General features: G+C 41.9%; 1 protein-coding gene across 1 annotated transcript in view; it reads left to right on the top strand.

Moving 5' to 3' along the window:
* Positions 1-18,010, top strand: part of LOC309552543 (uncharacterized protein) — a gene marked incomplete at both ends in the record, with an annotated part of 52,495 nt that extends 34,485 nt beyond the window's left edge. The window contains 3 exons of the mRNA XM_082253497.1: positions 4,065-4,174; positions 17,742-17,864; positions 17,984-18,010. Coding sequence (XP_082109623.1) covers positions 4,065-4,174; positions 17,742-17,864; positions 17,984-18,010 — 260 coding nt within the window. The remainder of the gene's footprint in view (positions 1-4,064; positions 4,175-17,741; positions 17,865-17,983) is intronic.
* Positions 18,011-18,579: the final 569 nt, after the last annotated feature.

Below are 18,579 nucleotides of genomic sequence, written 5' to 3'. Positions count from 1 at the left end.
TCACGGATAGCCCTAGAAGGGGGTTGCCTGTGTCTGCCGCGACCATATCTAGATGGACCAGTCAGACGGTGGTACAGGCTTATTCTATTAAGGGTCGGAATCCTCCGTTCCCTGTTAAGGCGCACTCTACTCGGGCGCCTAGTGTTTCCTGGGTCTTCCGCCATCAGGTGTCAGCGATCCAGGTTTTCAAGGCGATGACTTGATCGTCGGTTCATACCTTTACATCATTTTATAAAGTTGATGTGATAGCATCGTCAGATGCCTCTTTTGGCCGCAAGGTTCTGCAGGCCGCAATCTGAGGAGACTGTTGGTCTACCTCAAGGGTTTGTTGGGTTTTTCACTCAGGTCTCATCTTTTGCTCGATGAGTCCTTGATGCTTCTGGTTGGCTCCGGTTGGGCCTTCTGGATTTTGATTTCTGTTATCCCACCCCTCATTTGTCGTACTGCTTTGGGACGTCCCGAGTTGTTATTAATCAACGAGGACTACGTCTGTCAATGAGCGACAGAGAAAAATGGATTTTTGTAAAATCTTACCGTAAAATCCTTTTCTCTTAAGCTCATTGACAGACGTAGTACCCGCCCCTCTGTTTTTGAGTTGGGTTGGGTTAAATTCTTTAAACACTGCTTTGTGACATAACTGATTTGCTGTAGCAGGAAGTGAGAGGATATACCCTCTGGGACTGCCCCTAGGGTGTGGCCAGAACGTTTTCTTTCCGGTCTAGTCCTACTCCTGTAGAGGGCAGTATAACCCGAGTTGTTGTTAATCAACGAGGACTACGTCTGTCAATGAGCTTAAGAGAAAAGGATTTTACGGTAAGATTTTACAAAAATCCATTTTTGCTTTCGGCAAACTTTAGTCTCACTCTTCTTGTTTTCTTTTCCTTCGTTATTTTGATATGTGTTTTTTGCTTAAGCTACATCCTATGGGTAAGGGTCACTATTAACCAAAGATAGTTTTGAGTATTGGCACGTTTTACGGAATGCTAATTTCTCAGTCTTAAAAGCTAATTTATTATGCTAACACTCTAAAACGCCTAAAATATGCAGAAGACGTATTAATGATCATGGAAATAAATATCGCTGCTCCGAAATGGACCAAACATGCTAAACGGTGCTCTAATGTACATGTCAGTTTCTCTAGCATCTTGCTATCTTTGTGAGCACCTTTTTAAACATTTAATTCTCTGATAAGTGTGGTATCAAATTCAAACCTCTTCAACGCTACATAAAATTAGTTTATACAATGAAAGTTCGAAAACTAAACTACTTCATAGCAAACCCTTTATCCTATATGCAATTTACAAAATGTTTTATCAGTTAATATAAGCAAATATTGAAATGGTATTGGCATAAACAAACTGGGTTTGGGAAACATGTCTGTATAGATCTGTGTTACCCAGGTCTTTGGACTGTTACGTTTTATGCAAGAAACTGTTGAGCTCAATACTCTTGTAGACAGGTAAAGGGAATCCTTTCTGAACATGTGTTTAGAAAGTATGCAGTCAATGTATCTTTAAAAAAAAAAAAAAGCGTGGTATGTGTACCACGCTTGGTGAAGTTCCATACAAGGGAGGACTGGTACACTTTTTTCCTCCTGTTCTAGATGAGCCATCTGCCAGTAAATGGATAGCCTTGAGCACATTTTGCAGCCTGTATAGAACTGTCATCCACAAATGATTAACAATCTTCTAAGTGACTCCACCATATCCACCAATACCACTAGATCTTTTTCATTTAGGTTTTGAGGATTTTTTTTTTTTTTAATTTTTCACTCACAACCTACTTCTAAATTTTTTTTTTAAAAGTCAAGGAAAGTTGTACCTTTTTTAGAACTCCTAAAATAAAATTTAAATTGAATTTCCAGAAAAGTAGAATTTCCCTGTGGGCATAGTACACAGAGTAGGAGATAAACCATTTTGATATTGACCCACTTCTAGATCATCCACCCAACAGCAGTAAAGGATGAAAACTCAACTACAAATCTCAAGTGATATTAATGGCAGTCACCGCAGAATCCCAAAGAGTTTGCAGAGAGGGACGAGCCCACACTATGTGGAAAAAGGTGCTAATAGAAGCTCCACAAAGAGTACATAAGGGGCTAGAGGATGGATAAGGGGTGGAGCAGAATAATGTTTATATGCAATTTTTCAGAGCTGTTCATAGTTTTGCGGGTCACGTGTTTGAGCAAACGTCTGTTCCAGGGTAAAAACAGCAGTTTCTGCTGTATCCTGTTCCACCTGTCCTTGTGAACTCGTCTTATGATGGATTGCTATTGGCCTCTAAAATAATTACTTTATCTCCCACTGTCTTCAGTAAAGCAGAGTCAGGGTTATGATCCCAAAATTCAGCTATATTTTGCAAGAACTGTGGTTCCACCCTAGCATCAGAAATCCAAAATCTGGAGAGCCACCAGAATTTACTGGCCGGGGCTAATGAGAGAGTCCCTCAAACTAATAGTGGGGCATGCTCTGAGATGCCCCTAGGGAAGATGGATACTTTCCTAATCCTGGACAGAATCCCTCACATAAGCAAGATCCATACAGGAGAACATCTTGTAGGAAGATGAGTGACCTGTATACGCTCTAGTGGTTGGGTGGCGGACATACATGTACTAACCACTTAACGCCTGTAGGACGTCATGACGTCCTGGACTTAGAGTGAAGATGTCTGAAGGATGCCCTATTCCTATTATAAGGGATGTTTAATTCCTTGTAATAGGAATAAAAGTTAACAAATAATTGGGAAAGTGTAAAAAATAAAAACATTAAAAATAAAATAAAAATCTAATGTAAAGCGCCCCCATCCCCTTGTTTTTGCACGCAGAAGAGAACGCATACGTAGGTCACACCCAACGGCATTCAATCCAAACATGAGGTGTCGCTGCGAATGTTACAGCGAGGGCAATAGTTCCAGCACTAAACCTCCTCTCTAAACTGGTAACCTGTAATCATTTTTAGGTGTAGCCTATGGAGAAGTTTGGTGCCATTCCAGGAGTGTACGCAATTTTTAAAGCATGCCATGTTGGGTATCTATTTACTCAGCGTAACCTCCTCTTTCACATCATCTTTCACATTATACAAAAAAACTAGTGTGAATATTGTGTTTTTTTTTTTTTTCCCCCCCAAAAAAAAATTGCAGCGCAAATACTATATGAGATACAAAATTGCAACGACCGCCATTTTATTACTTAGGGTCTCTGATAAAAAATTGGGGTTCTGAATTATTTTCAAGCAAAAAAGGATGATTTTTACATGTAGGAGAGGAGTGCCAGAATTGGCCAGGTATGGAAGTGATCAAGACAAAGTGTGTGCTATTTATTTTATTTTTTGTGATGGTCTTATTAGTTATTGTATGCATGGACATAGTATTCATCAAATAACCTTCTCTTGCTCTTCATACGGGCATTTAAGAATTTTACATTGTGCATCAGAATTGAAAATACTGCCTTTCACCATCTTTTCTAGGTTTAAATGTTTTAATGGCAAACTCCCAGGCAAAACCCTTTTACCTTTTTTTATATTTCAAGCTCGGTCAGTTTTGTTACGCTGTATTACCATTGGGGAGTTGCACTTTCACTACTGAAGTGACAGTCCAAAAAAAGAAAATACAAAGCTTCTATGGATGTCAGAATAATAGTAGATGGGGTATGTTTGGTTGACAACTTGTAAAATTCTAAAATGTCCTCACTTGTGTTTCTTACAGAAGAGAACTATATTTTGATGTGTATAAAGAGTGACAAAACCTGTATATGGGGGCAGGTTCTCTATACTCCGAAGTATGATTCTTATGAATACAAATCAATAAATGCCAATTAAAAGAAAATATTTTGAAGGGTACCCCTCTTCCAAGTAGAATATTTTTCTGGGGAATTTCAAGAAAAGTCTCATCGGTTATAAAAAGAAAAACCCCTTTACCACCAGTGTTGGCTGTTGTCCTTACTTGCAAGTCAATGTACAGACAGAGTTGGGTCAATGGGTATCTAGACAGTGAGCAGAATAATGGAGAAGTAACCTTTTTCATTCCTTTGATCTTTTTGTTACTGATTTATTGCGCTTTACCTCTAGATTCCACATCAAGCCCTTATAATGAGTATACAAACTTTCCTGGCTATGCTGTGGCCATAATAGTGATGTGTGGACTCTCTATCTTGATTTTTCCCTTACTGGTCTATGTGGTAAGTATTCATGTTTTGTTGTTTTAAAGCCAGCCATATACATTTACAACAGTTTTACTAATCTTTCCATATCCTTCCTAAGCATGTGCTAGTCTGCAAGTCATTATCTAAGTTTTCATTCAATATCTCAAAGCTGCAAGACCTAAAAGGACACTTGGACATACAGGACTTTGTTGTATCCTACAATTTTGTGTTTTAAAGTGAACCCCTGGCCAGAGTGTGGGTAGTCGAGTATTTACTCCTTTGTCTTGACAAACAGTAAATTCAATTTTTAAAATACAACCTTACTGACCTTTTGTAGATTCAGGTAATCCATACCTCCCAAACTGTCCAGGATCCTGCGGGACCTTCCTGGAACTTTAACAAAGTACTGGAATCCTGTAGGTCCGGGTTATATCTGGGAGCAAAAAATTGGGGGAGCAAACCCTGAACATGTATATCTAAAGCCGGTGCAGCTATGGACCAAGCAACATGTATATTAAAAAAGAATAGCGCAACCATGCAAAAGAAATGACTATCAAATATGGAGACAATCCATAAATAAAAATGGGGATTTAGTTCCACCATATGGCCATATCGTGCTCAAGCCCACCACTGCGTCAAAGTACCCCATTATCGGTGGGTCCTACACTATCCATAAAAAAGGGGTGAATCCAGCCTCTCTTACCCTTGGAGACAACACTCCTTGCTGGGAAGGTGTGCTAACGCACTGCAGGGGACTCCTCCTATATCTACTTGATAGAGGACACCAATAGAGTACAGGTGTGTGTGGGGGATGGGATGCTCAACCACATAAGTCTGGTCAGACCGAATACATAATAAACAAGCAAAAAATTGGGGGAGCAAACCCTGAACATGTATATCTAAAGCCGGTGCAGCTATGGACCAAGCAACATGTATATTAAAAAAGAATAGCGCAACCATGCAAAAGAAATGACTATCAAATATGGAGACAATCCATAAATAAAAATGGGGATTTAGTTCCACCATATGGCCATATCGTGCTCAAGCCCACCACTGCGTCAAAGTACCCCATTATCGGTGGGTCCTACACTATCCATAAAAAAGGGGTGAATCCAGCCTCTCTTACCCTTGGAGACAACACTCCTTGCTGGGAAGGTGTGCTAATGCACTGCAGGGGACTCCTCCTATATCTACTTGATAGAGGACACCAATAGAGTACAGGTGTGTGTGGGGGATGGGATGCTCAACCACATAAGTCTGGTCAGACCGAATACATAATAAACAAGCAAAAAATTGGGGGAGCAAACCCTGAACATGTATATCTAAAGCCGGTGCAGCTATGGACCAAGCAACATGTATATTAAAAAAGAATAGCGCAACCATGCAAAAGAAATGACTATCAAATATGGAGACAATCCATAAATAAAAATGGGGATTTAGTTCCACCATATGGCCATATCGTGCTCAAGCCCACCACTGCGTCAAAGTACCCCATTATCGGTGGGTCCTACACTATCCATAAAAAAGGGGTGAATCCAGCCTCTCTTACCCTTGGAGACAACACTCCTTGCTGGGAAGGTGTGCTAATGCACTGCAGGGGACTCCTCCTATATCTACTTGATAGAGGACACCAATAGAGTACAGGTGTGTGTGGGGGATGGGATGCTCAACCACATAAGTCTGGTCAGACCGAATACATAATAAACAAGCAAAAAATTGGGGGAGCAAACCCTGAACATGTATATCTAAAGCCGGTGCAGCTATGGACCAAGCAACATGTATATTAAAAAAGAATAGCGCAACCATGCAAAAGAAATGACTATCAAATATGGAGACAATCCATAAATAAAAATGGGGATTTAGTTCCACCATATGGCCATATCGTGCTCAAGCCCACCACTGCGTCAAAGTACCCCATTATCGGTGGGTCCTACACTATCCATAAAAAAGGGGTGAATCCAGCCTCTCTTACCCTTGGAGACAACACTCCTTGCTGGGAAGGTGTGCTAATGCACTGCAGGGGACTCCTCCTATATCTACTTGATAGAGGACACCAATAGAGTACAGGTGTGTGTGGGGGATGGGATGCTCAACCACATAAGTCTGGTCAGACCGAATACATAATAAACAAGCAAAAAATTGGGGGAGCAAACCCTGAACATGTATATCTAAAGCCGGTGCAGCTATGGACCAAGCAACATGTATATTAAAAAAGAATAGCGCAACCATGCAAAAGAAATGACTATCAAATATGGAGACAATCCATAAATAAAAATGGGGATTTAGTTCCACCATATGGCCATATCGTGCTCAAGCCCACCACTGCGTCAAAGTACCCCATTATCGGTGGGTCCTACACTATCCATAAAAAAGGGGTGAATCCAGCCTCTCTTACCCTTGGAGACAACACTCCTTGCTGGGAAGGTGTGCTAATGCACTGCAGGGGACTCCTCCTATATCTACTTGATAGAGGACACCAATAGAGTACAGGTGTGTGTGGGGGATGGGATGCTCAACCACATAAGTCTGGTCAGACCGAATACATAATAAACAAGCAAAAAATTGGGGGAGCAAACCCTGAACATGTATATCTAAAGCCGGTGCAGCTATGGACCAAGCAACATGTATATTAAAAAAGAATAGCGCAACCATGCAAAAGAAATGACTATCAAATATGGAGACAATCCATAAATAAAAATGGGGATTTAGTTCCACCATATGGCCATATCGTGCTCAAGCCCACCACTGCGTCAAAGTACCCCATTATCGGTGGGTCCTACACTATCCATAAAAAAGGGGTGAATCCAGCCTCTCTTACCCTTGGAGACAACACTCCTTGCTGGGAAGGTGTGCTAATGCACTGCAGGGGACTCCTCCTATATCTACTTGATAGAGGACACCAATAGAGTACAGGTGTGTGTGGGGGATGGGATGCTCAACCACATAAGTCTGGTCAGACCGAATACATAATAAACAAGCAAAAAATTGGGGGAGCAAACCCTGAACATGTATATCTAAAGCCGGTGCAGCTATGGACCAAGCAACATGTATATTAAAAAAGAATAGCGCAACCATGCAAAAGAAATGACTATCAAATATGGAGACAATCCATAAATAAAAATGGGGATTTAGTTCCACCATATGGCCATATCGTGCTCAAGCCCACCACTGCGTCAAAGTACCCCATTATCGGTGGGTCCTACACTATCCATAAAAAAGGGGTGAATCCAGCCTCTCTTACCCTTGGAGACAACACTCCTTGCTGGGAAGGTGTGCTAATGCACTGCAGGGGACTCCTCCTATATCTACTTGATAGAGGACACCAATAGAGTACAGGTGTGTGTGGGGGATGGGATGCTCAACCACATAAGTCTGGTCAGACCGAATACATAATAAACAAGCAAAAAATTGGGGGAGCAAACCCTGAACATGTATATCTAAAGCCGGTGCAGCTATGGACCAAGCAACATGTATATTAAAAAAGAATAGCGCAACCATGCAAAAGAAATGACTATCAAATATGGAGACAATCCATAAATAAAAATGGGGATTTAGTTCCACCATATGGCCATATCGTGCTCAAGCCCACCACTGCGTCAAAGTACCCCATTATCGGTGGGTCCTACACTATCCATAAAAAAGGGGTGAATCCAGCCTCTCTTACCCTTGGAGACAACACTCCTTGCTGGGAAGGTGTGCTAATGCACTGCAGGGGACTCCTCCTATATCTACTTGATAGAGGACACCAATAGAGTACAGGTGTGTGTGGGGGATGGGATGCTCAACCACATAAGTCTGGTCAGACCGAATACATAATAAACAAGCAAAAAATTGGGGGAGCAAACCCTGAACATGTATATCTAAAGCCGGTGCAGCTATGGACCAAGCAACATGTATATTAAAAAAGAATAGCGCAACCATGCAAAAGAAATGACTATCAAATATGGAGACAATCCATAAATAAAAATGGGGATTTAGTTCCACCATATGGCCATATCGTGCTCAAGCCCACCACTGCGTCAAAGTACCCCATTATCGGTGGGTCCTACACTATCCATAAAAAAGGGGTGAATCCAGCCTCTCTTACCCTTGGAGACAACACTCCTTGCTGGGAAGGTGTGCTAATGCACTGCAGGGGACTCCTCCTATATCTACTTGATAGAGGACACCAATAGAGTACAGGTGTGTGTGGGGGATGGGATGCTCAACCACATAAGTCTGGTCAGACCGAATACATAATAAACAAGCAAAAAATTGGGGGAGCAAACCCTGAACATGTATATCTAAAGCCGGTGCAGCTATGGACCAAGCAACATGTATATTAAAAAAGAATAGCGCAACCATGCAAAAGAAATGACTATCAAATATGGAGACAATCCATAAATAAAAATGGGGATTTAGTTCCACCATATGGCCATATCGTGCTCAAGCCCACCACTGCGTCAAAGTACCCCATTATCGGTGGGTCCTACACTATCCATAAAAAAGGGGTGAATCCAGCCTCTCTTACCCTTGGAGACAACACTCCTTGCTGGGAAGGTGTGCTAATGCACTGCAGGGGACTCCTCCTATATCTACTTGATAGAGGACACCAATAGAGTACAGGTGTGTGTGGGGGATGGGATGCTCAACCACATAAGTCTGGTCAGACCGAATACATAATAAACAAGCAAAAAATTGGGGGAGCAAACCCTGAACATGTATATCTAAAGCCGGTGCAGCTATGGACCAAGCAACATGTATATTAAAAAAGAATAGCGCAACCATGCAAAAGAAATGACTATCAAATATGGAGACAATCCATAAATAAAAATGGGGATTTAGTTCCACCATATGGCCATATCGTGCTCAAGCCCACCACTGCGTCAAAGTACCCCATTATCGGTGGGTCCTACACTATCCATAAAAAAGGGGTGAATCCAGCCTCTCTTACCCTTGGAGACAACACTCCTTGCTGGGAAGGTGTGCTAATGCACTGCAGGGGACTCCTCCTATATCTACTTGATAGAGGACACCAATAGAGTACAGGTGTGTGTGGGGGATGGGATGCTCAACCACATAAGTCTGGTCAGACCGAATACATAATAAACAAGCAAAAAATTGGGGGAGCAAACCCTGAACATGTATATCTAAAGCCGGTGCAGCTATGGACCAAGCAACATGTATATTAAAAAAGAATAGCGCAACCATGCAAAAGAAATGACTATCAAATATGGAGACAATCCATAAATAAAAATGGGGATTTAGTTCCACCATATGGCCATATCGTGCTCAAGCCCACCACTGCGTCAAAGTACCCCATTATCGGTGGGTCCTACACTATCCATAAAAAAGGGGTGAATCCAGCCTCTCTTACCCTTGGAGACAACACTCCTTGCTGGGAAGGTGTGCTAATGCACTGCAGGGGACTCCTCCTATATCTACTTGATAGAGGACACCAATAGAGTACAGGTGTGTGTGGGGGATGGGATGCTCAACCACATAAGTCTGGTCAGACCGAATACATAATAAACAAGCAAAAAATTGGGGGAGCAAACCCTGAACATGTATATCTAAAGCCGGTGCAGCTATGGACCAAGCAACATGTATATTAAAAAAGAATAGCGCAACCATGCAAAAGAAATGACTATCAAATATGGAGACAATCCATAAATAAAAATGGGGATTTAGTTCCACCATATGGCCATATCGTGCTCAAGCCCACCACTGCGTCAAAGTACCCCATTATCGGTGGGTCCTACACTATCCATAAAAAAGGGGTGAATCCAGCCTCTCTTACCCTTGGAGACAACACTCCTTGCTGGGAAGGTGTGCTAATGCACTGCAGGGGACTTCAGATTTGGTAGTAATTTCTTTTGCATTTGCGCGCTATTCTTTTTTAATATACATGTCTTTTGGTTCATAGTTGCAGCAGCTTTGGAAATACATGGGTATGCTCCCCCAAATTTTTTGCCTGTTTATTATGTATTCGGTCTGACCAGACTATCGAGGTTGAGCAGCCCTCCCCACCCCCCACATACACCTGTACTCAATCAGTGTCCACCATCAAGTGGATATAGGAGGAGTCCCCTGTAGTGCATTTGCACATTTTTCCCAGCAAGGAGTATTATCTCCAAGGGTTAGAAAGGCTGGATTCATCTCTTTTTCATGGATAGTGTAGGACCCACTGATAATGGGGTACTTTGACGCAGTAGTGGGCTTGAGCACGATATGGCCATATGGTGGGACCAAACCCCCATTTTTATTTATGGACTCTCTTCAGATTTGGTAGTAATTTCTTTTGCATTTGCGCGCTATTCTTTTTTAATATACATGTCTTTTGGTTCATAGTTGCAGCAGCTTTGGAAATACATGGGTATGCTCCCCCAAATTTTTTGCCTGTTTATTATGTATTCGGTCTGACCAGACTATCGAGGTTGAGCAGCCCTCCCCACCCCCCACATACACCTGTACTCAATCAGTGTCCACCATCAAGTGGATATAGGAGGAGTCCCCTGTAGTGCATTTGCACATTTTTCCCAGCAAGGAGTATTATCTCCAAGGGTTAGAAAGGCTGGATTCATCTCTTTTTCATGGATAGTGTAGGACCCACTGATAATGGGGTACTTTGACGCAGTAGTGGGCTTGAGCACGATATGGCCATATGGTGGGACCAAACCCCCATTTTTATTTATGGACTCTCTTCAGATTTGGTAGTAATTTCTTTTGCATTTGCGCGCTATTCTTTTTTAATATACATGTCTTTTGGTTCATAGTTGCAGCAGCTTTGGAAATACATGGGTATGCTCCCCCAAATTTTTTGCCTGTTTATTATGTATTCGGTCTGACCAGACTATCGAGGTTGAGCAGCCCTCCCCACCCCCCACATACACCTGTACTCAATCAGTGTCCACCATCAAGTGGATATAGGAGGAGTCCCCTGTAGTGCATTTGCACATTTTTCCCAGCAAGGAGTATTATCTCCAAGGGTTAGAAAGGCTGGATTCATCTCTTTTTCATGGATAGTGTAGGACCCACTGATAATGGGGTACTTTGACGCAGTAGTGGGCTTGAGCACGATATGGCCATATGGTGGGACCAAACCCCCATTTTTATTTATGGACTCTCTTCAGATTTGGTAGTAATTTCTTTTGCATTTGCGCGCTATTCTTTTTTAATATACATGTCTTTTGGTTCATAGTTGCAGCAGCTTTGGAAATACATGGGTATGCTCCCCCAAATTTTTTGCCTGTTTATTATGTATTCGGTCTGACCAGACTATCGAGGTTGAGCAGCCCTCCCCACCCCCCACATACACCTGTACTCAATCAGTGTCCACCATCAAGTGGATATAGGAGGAGTCCCCTGTAGTGCATTTGCACATTTTTCCCAGCAAGGAGTATTATCTCCAAGGGTTAGAAAGGCTGGATTCATCTCTTTTTCATGGATAGTGTAGGACCCACTGATAATGGGGTACTTTGACGCAGTAGTGGGCTTGAGCACGATATGGCCATATGGTGGGACCAAACCCCCATTTTTATTTATGGACTCTCTTCAGATTTGGTAGTAATTTCTTTTGCATTTGCGCGCTATTCTTTTTTAATATACATGTCTTTTGGTTCATAGTGGCAGCAGCTTTGGAAATACATGGGTATGCTCCCCCAAATTTTTTGCCTGTTTATTATGTATTCGGTCTGACCAGACTATCGAGGTTGAGCAGCCCTCCCCACCCCCCACATACACCTGTACTCAATCAGTGTCCACCATCAAGTGGATATAGGAGGAGTCCCCCGTAGTGCATTTGCACATTTTTCCCAGCAAGGAGTATTATCTCCAAGGGTTAGAAAGGCTGGATTCATCTCTTTTTCATGGATAGTGTAGGACCCACTGATAATGGGGTACTTTGACGCAGTAGTGGGCTTGAGCACGATATGGCCATATGGTGGGACCAAACCCCCATTTTTATTTATGGACTCTCTTCAGATTTGGTAGTAATTTCTTTTGCATTTGCGCGCTATTCTTTTTTAATATACATGTCTTTTGGTTCATAGTTGCAGCAGCTTTGGAAATACATGGGTATGCTCCCCCAAATTTTTTGCCTGTTTATTATGTATTCGGTCTGACCAGACTATCGAGGTTGAGCAGCCCTCCCCACCCCCCACATACACCTGTACTCAATCAGTGTCCACCATCAAGTGGATATAGGAGGAGTCCCCTGTAGTGCATTTGCACATTTTTCCCAGCAAGGAGTATTATCTCCAAGGGTTAGAAAGGCTGGATTCATCTCTTTTTCATGGATAGTGTAGGACCCACTGATAATGGGGTACTTTGACGCAGTAGTGGGCTTGAGCACGATATGGCCATATGGTGGGACCAAACCCCCATTTTTATTTATGGACTCTCTTCAGATTTGGTAGTAATTTCTTTTGCATTTGCGCGCTATTCTTTTTTAATATACATGTCTTTTGGTTCATAGTTGCAGCAGCTTTGGAAATACATGGGTATGCTCCCCCAAATTTTTTGCCTGTTTATTATGTATTCGGTCTGACCAGACTATCGAGGTTGAGCAGCCCTCCCCACCCCCCACATACACCTGTACTCAATCAGTGTCCACCATCAAGTGGATATAGGAGGAGTCCCCTGTAGTGCATTTGCACATTTTTCCCAGCAAGGAGTATTATCTCCAAGGGTTAGAAAGGCTGGATTCATCTCTTTTTCATGGATAGTGTAGGACCCACTGATAATGGGGTACTTTGACGCAGTAGTGGGCTTGAGCACGATATGGCCATATGGTGGGACCAAACCCCCATTTTTATTTATGGACTCTCTTCAGATTTGGTAGTAATTTCTTTTGCATTTGCGCGCTATTCTTTTTTAATATACATGTCTTTTGGTTCATAGTTGCAGCAGCTTTGGAAATACATGGGTATGCTCCCCCAAATTTTTTGCCTGTTTATTATGTATTCGGTCTGACCAGACTATCGAGGTTGAGCAGCCCTCCCCACCCCCCACATACACCTGTACTCAATCAGTGTCCACCATCAAGTGGATATAGGAGGAGTCCCCTGTAGTGCATTTGCACATTTTTCCCAGCAAGGAGTATTATCTCCAAGGGTTAGAAAGGCTGGATTCATCTCTTTTTCATGGATAGTGTAGGACCCACTGATAATGGGGTACTTTGACGCAGTAGTGGGCTTGAGCACGATATGGCCATATGGTGGGACCAAACCCCCATTTTTATTTATGGACTCTCTTCAGATTTGGTAGTAATTTCTTTTGCATTTGCGCGCTATTCTTTTTTAATATACATGTCTTTTGGTTCATAGTTGCAGCAGCTTTGGAAATACATGGGTATGCTCCCCCAAATTTTTTGCCTGTTTATTATGTATTCGGTCTGACCAGACTATCGAGGTTGAGCAGCCCTCCCCACCCCCCACATACACCTGTACTCAATCAGTGTCCACCATCAAGTGGATATAGGAGGAGTCCCCTGTAGTGCATTTGCACATTTTTCCCAGCAAGGAGTATTATCTCCAAGGGTTAGAAAGGCTGGATTCATCTCTTTTTCATGGATAGTGTAGGACCCACTGATAATGGGGTACTTTGACGCAGTAGTGGGCTTGAGCACGATATGGCCATATGGTGGGACCAAACCCCCATTTTTATTTATGGACTCTCTTCAGATTTGGTAGTAATTTCTTTTGCATTTGCGCGCTATTCTTTTTTAATATACATGTCTTTTGGTTCATAGTTGCAGCAGCTTTGGAAATACATGGGTATGCTCCCCCAAATTTTTTGCCTGTTTATTATGTATTCGGTCTGACCAGACTATCGAGGTTGAGCAGCCCTCCCCACCCCCCACATACACCTGTACTCAATCAGTGTCCACCATCAAGTGGATATAGGAGGAGTCCCCTGTAGTGCATTTGCACATTTTTCCCAGCAAGGAGTATTATCTCCAAGGGTTAGAAAGGCTGGATTCATCTCTTTTTCATGGATAGTGTAGGACCCACTGATAATGGGGTACTTTGACGCAGTAGTGGGCTTGAGCACGATATGGCCATATGGTGGGACCAAACCCCCATTTTTATTTATGGACTCTCTTCAGATTTGGTAGTAATTTCTTTTGCATTTGCGCGCTATTCTTTTTTAATATATCTGGGAGCAGAAAGCCGGGAACAAGTTCTGGGCTCCCCTAACCTAATTTGCAAGAAGCCAGCAGGGATAGATGTAGGCTACTGCAGTGGCAGCTGGCAGCAGATTGAAGGCTTTGGGTGTAAAGGCAAGCATAGAGGGCATTTGGGGAACCGAGGTTAGCAGAGGGGGAAGGGGTTGTAGTGCATAGGTTAGTGGGGGGAGGGAGTTGGAAGTGCAGCTGGGAGCAAAAAGGGGAGGTTGGGGTGCAACTTCTCCCCAAGAAATCATACCTCCAAAGAGAGTACAGGGAGGCGGGCAGAGTATGGAGACAGGCAGTGTGTACAGGGAGGGGTTGTAGTGTAAATTGGGAGTGGGAGCCCACGTTTGCCACAGCTCGCTGCGCACACACCACAGGTTACGATCTCCTTAATGAGTCCCTCATTCTCAAGTCCAAAAGAGGCGGTATGATCAATCCTCAATGTTCACAATAGAAGCAATGAGGTCTTCCAAGTTAAGCCTCTGAGCACTTCTATCTGTGTGCATCTTCTTTGTTTTTATATTGGAGATTAGAAAGCTGACAGTCAGGGTGTCAGGTCATTGCTGGGAGAGCAGAATAGGGTGAGCTGAGAAGGTGAAAACGCTTCTGAAGATTTTCTCCACCATGCCTACAGCTACAGAGATCAATGGGAGCTTGTTTTAAAATATATGTAAATACTTGAATGTCCAAATCCTTGCCACAAGTTTACTTTTAACTATGGTTGGAGTTTTAAGAGGGATGGATTTTATTAGGGGGGTTAGGGAAAAGGAGGGGGTAATAGTAATTGGACCACTTCTCCCTCCCTGACAAGTCTTGGGCCGGTGGTGTCTGCTGGATATGTTGTAACCTGATCTAGCTGTCAATGGCCCTAACATCCAATGTCTAGTGTTGCCTTTTGGTGCCAATTCATATCTGCTGCTTCCACGAATGCACATCATATCATGTTACCTCCTTATTAAACTGCGCTTCATAATTCATGGCGTTAAATTGGAAGATTTTTAGAAAAAAAACAGGAAAAGTGGGAGTGCTTTTAAGAACGTTTTAGGTTATGGCATTAGCCAGTGTATTCCAAAGGGCAACAAATAATAAAAAAAACGAAGGCTAACCTTAGTGGCTAAATTACAGGGCACATTACATTAAATTACAGTGTAAAAGGGCACAAAGAGAAAAAAATACTGTCCTTTAAAAAACAGAAGGCCAAGGGGAGGAGGGGCATAATTAACAAGACGGTATTGTTAACAACACAGCAAGGAGTGTGCCCTTGTGGTTAACCAAAGCCAGTGTTCTAAAAATTTAATGTGAGCAAATCACCTGAGAGTCCTCCAAGAACTTAGCCAGGTTATTGCTAGACCGTTGTTCATAATCTTTTAAGGTAAACTTACGGACTGGAATGGAACCAGCAGATTGGCATAAAGCTAACATGGTACCAATATTAAAGAATAGGCTGAGATGCATATCTGTAAACTACAGGCCAGCCACATGAATAGTGAGGGGATAATGGACCATATCAGCACTTTGCAGAAAAGAATAGTTAGTAGCTACCAACATGGATTTTTGAAAGCTTGTTCTTGTAAACCTATTATCGTTCTATTAGGAAGTGAGCTGTAATCGGGATAAAAGAAGGCTGGTGGATTTAGTGTATCTAGACTTCACCAAAGCATTTGACACTGTCCCCCATAAACGCTTAATCCACAAATTGAGGTCTGTTGGTGTTGATGATAGTGTATGTACTCAAATGGAAAACATGTTTCAGAAAAAGAGGGTGTTGCCCCGAGGGTGGTGATAAATGGTGCATCTTCTGAATGATCAACAGTTATAAGTGGGGTACCCCAGGGCTCTGTCCTGGGACCAATTCTGTTTAGCAGGACCATAAACAATATAGCGGTTGGTATAAATAACTCAATCTCTGTGTTTGCTGAAGATGCAAAGCTAAGCAGGACAAATACTTCACAACTGGATATAGCAACTCTCCCGGAAGACCTTGATAAAATAGAGGGGAGGGCAAACACATGGCAAATGAGGTTCAAAGTAAGAAAATGTAAAGTAATGCATTTGGGTTCTAAAAATATGAATGCAAGTTGCACACTAGGGGGAAGAACCTCCTGGGGGAATCATGGATGAAGAAAGATCTGGGGGTCCTAGTAGATCACAGGCTCAGCAACAGCATGCAATGCCAAGCTGCAGCAAGCAAGACCAGTAGAATATTAGCATGCAATAAATAGGAGATTTACTCCCGTGATAAAACTATATAATTCTACGACTTTACAAATATCTGTTTCAGCAACACCTTCAGTATTACGCCCAGTTCTGGTCCACAGCCCTCCTACGGTATGTGCTGGAACTAGAGAGAGTCCAGAGAAGAGCAACAAAACTAATCAGAGGGCTAGAGGATTTCCGTTATGAAGAATGTGTTACAATTATTAAATTCTCCCCAGAGAAAAGACGCAGAAGAGATATGATAGCGATATACAAATATCCTAATTTTGATTCTAGCACAGGGAGGAAACTATTCAGCCATGGGTCACTCAAGAAGACATGTGGCCACTCTATGAAGTTGAATGCGACACAGTTCAACCATAAACTGTAAAGTGATTTTTTTTTTTTTTTTTTATATATACTGTTAGAGCGGTAAGCATGTGAAACTCCCTTCCACAATTTGTGGTTTCAGTGGGTAATGTTGCTAATTGAAAAAAAAAAAAAAAAACACCTTGATGGGCATCTTATTTAATACAGTATACAGGGATTGGGGAAATGGTAGAGACCGAATACATATGCACCCCTCCCACACACGTTGAACTGAAAATGACAATTGTTAGAGACAAAGAGCTTAAACAAAATAAAATGTTTTTTATACTTTTTCATTTTCATTGTTTGATGGGTGTGTAATCTACCTGTTTAGCTGGCTGCCTATTGGTTTCATAACGCATGTATTAGTTTGATGTTTTGATTCTGATATCCTTTGTAGATAAAATAAAATGTTAGATTTTATATGGAAATCCTAACACAAATTTAAACATTTTTTTTTTTTTTTTTTTCTTTCTGACTTTGTTGGGGGTTGTCTTGTGTCCCCTATTGGGGAGACTTTCCTAATTTTTCTGTTTTGTAGACCCAACAGAAAATCTCTAATGTGAAAAAAAAAACAGTTGCCAATAGATTGGGTGTTCCAACTAGGTTTCTTTGTGTTCTGGTGACAATTCAGATTTTTGACCCATTACTGTAGTCCCAATAAAATAATCAGGGCAAAAATGATGAATTACTTGGTGGGGACACAGACAGCAATACAATCTTGACTGGGGTTCTGATTTATTTTTTTTCCCCCAATCAAAATCCTACTAAAAACAAAAGATTTGGCTATCCTACTAAAAACAAAAGATTTGGCTATAGACAGTCTTCAGTCTTTGCTCCCTTACACAGAACTGTATGCTTAAATTTCTTTTTCAATTATTGCAGTGTTACAAAACCCGAATGCTTGGGCATAGAAGAAAAGCAACCATTCGTCAGCGGCATGATCCAGATCAGCAAAGTCACCGTTTTGAGATGGATAACCGGGCATTCAGAGCATCCATAGAACAGGTAACGTTTAATTTTTGTGTGCATTTCTCAAACACACAAATGTTGCACAACTGTGTTTGCTTTCTAATTATACCTTTCGGCATGATGTCAAAACTCCTCATTTACTTATACTACTGAAGCCACTGGATCGGAATGACAGCCATTGAGCACCATTTTCTGAAGGTCAACCACCAAGTCACTCTATACACTTCCTCTGTAGAGGTGTTTTTGTTAAATCCTTTCTTTAAAAATAAATATATACACACACAGTCTCACAAAAGTGAGTACACCCCTCACATTTTTGTAAATATTTTATTAAATCTTTTCATGTGACAACTCTGAAGAAATGACACTTTGCTACAATGTAAAGTAGTGAGTGTACAGCTTGTATAACAGTGTCAATTTGCTGTCCCCTCAAAACAACTCAACACACAGCCATTAATGTATAAACTCTGGCAACAAAAGTCCCTAAGTGAAAATGTCCAAATTGGATCCAATTAGCCATTTTCCCTCCCCCGTGTCATATGGCTCATTAGTGTTACAAGGTTTCAAGTGTGAATGGGGAGCAGGTGTGTTAAATTTGGTGTTATCGCTCTCACTCTCTCATACTGGTCACTGGAAGTTCAACATGGCACCTCATGGCAAAGATCTCTGAGGATCTGAAAAAAAGAATTGTTGCTCTACAGAAAGATGGCATAGGCTATAAGAAGATTGCCAAGACCCTGAAACTGAGCTG

Source organism: Pelophylax lessonae (genome assembly GCF_965119305.1).
Source record: "Pelophylax lessonae genome assembly, chromosome: 4".
Taxonomy (NCBI): domain Eukaryota; kingdom Metazoa; phylum Chordata; class Amphibia; order Anura; family Ranidae; genus Pelophylax; species Pelophylax lessonae.
The sequence above is the reverse complement of the archived record's forward strand: the minus strand, read 5'-3'. Positions and strand labels throughout refer to the sequence as shown.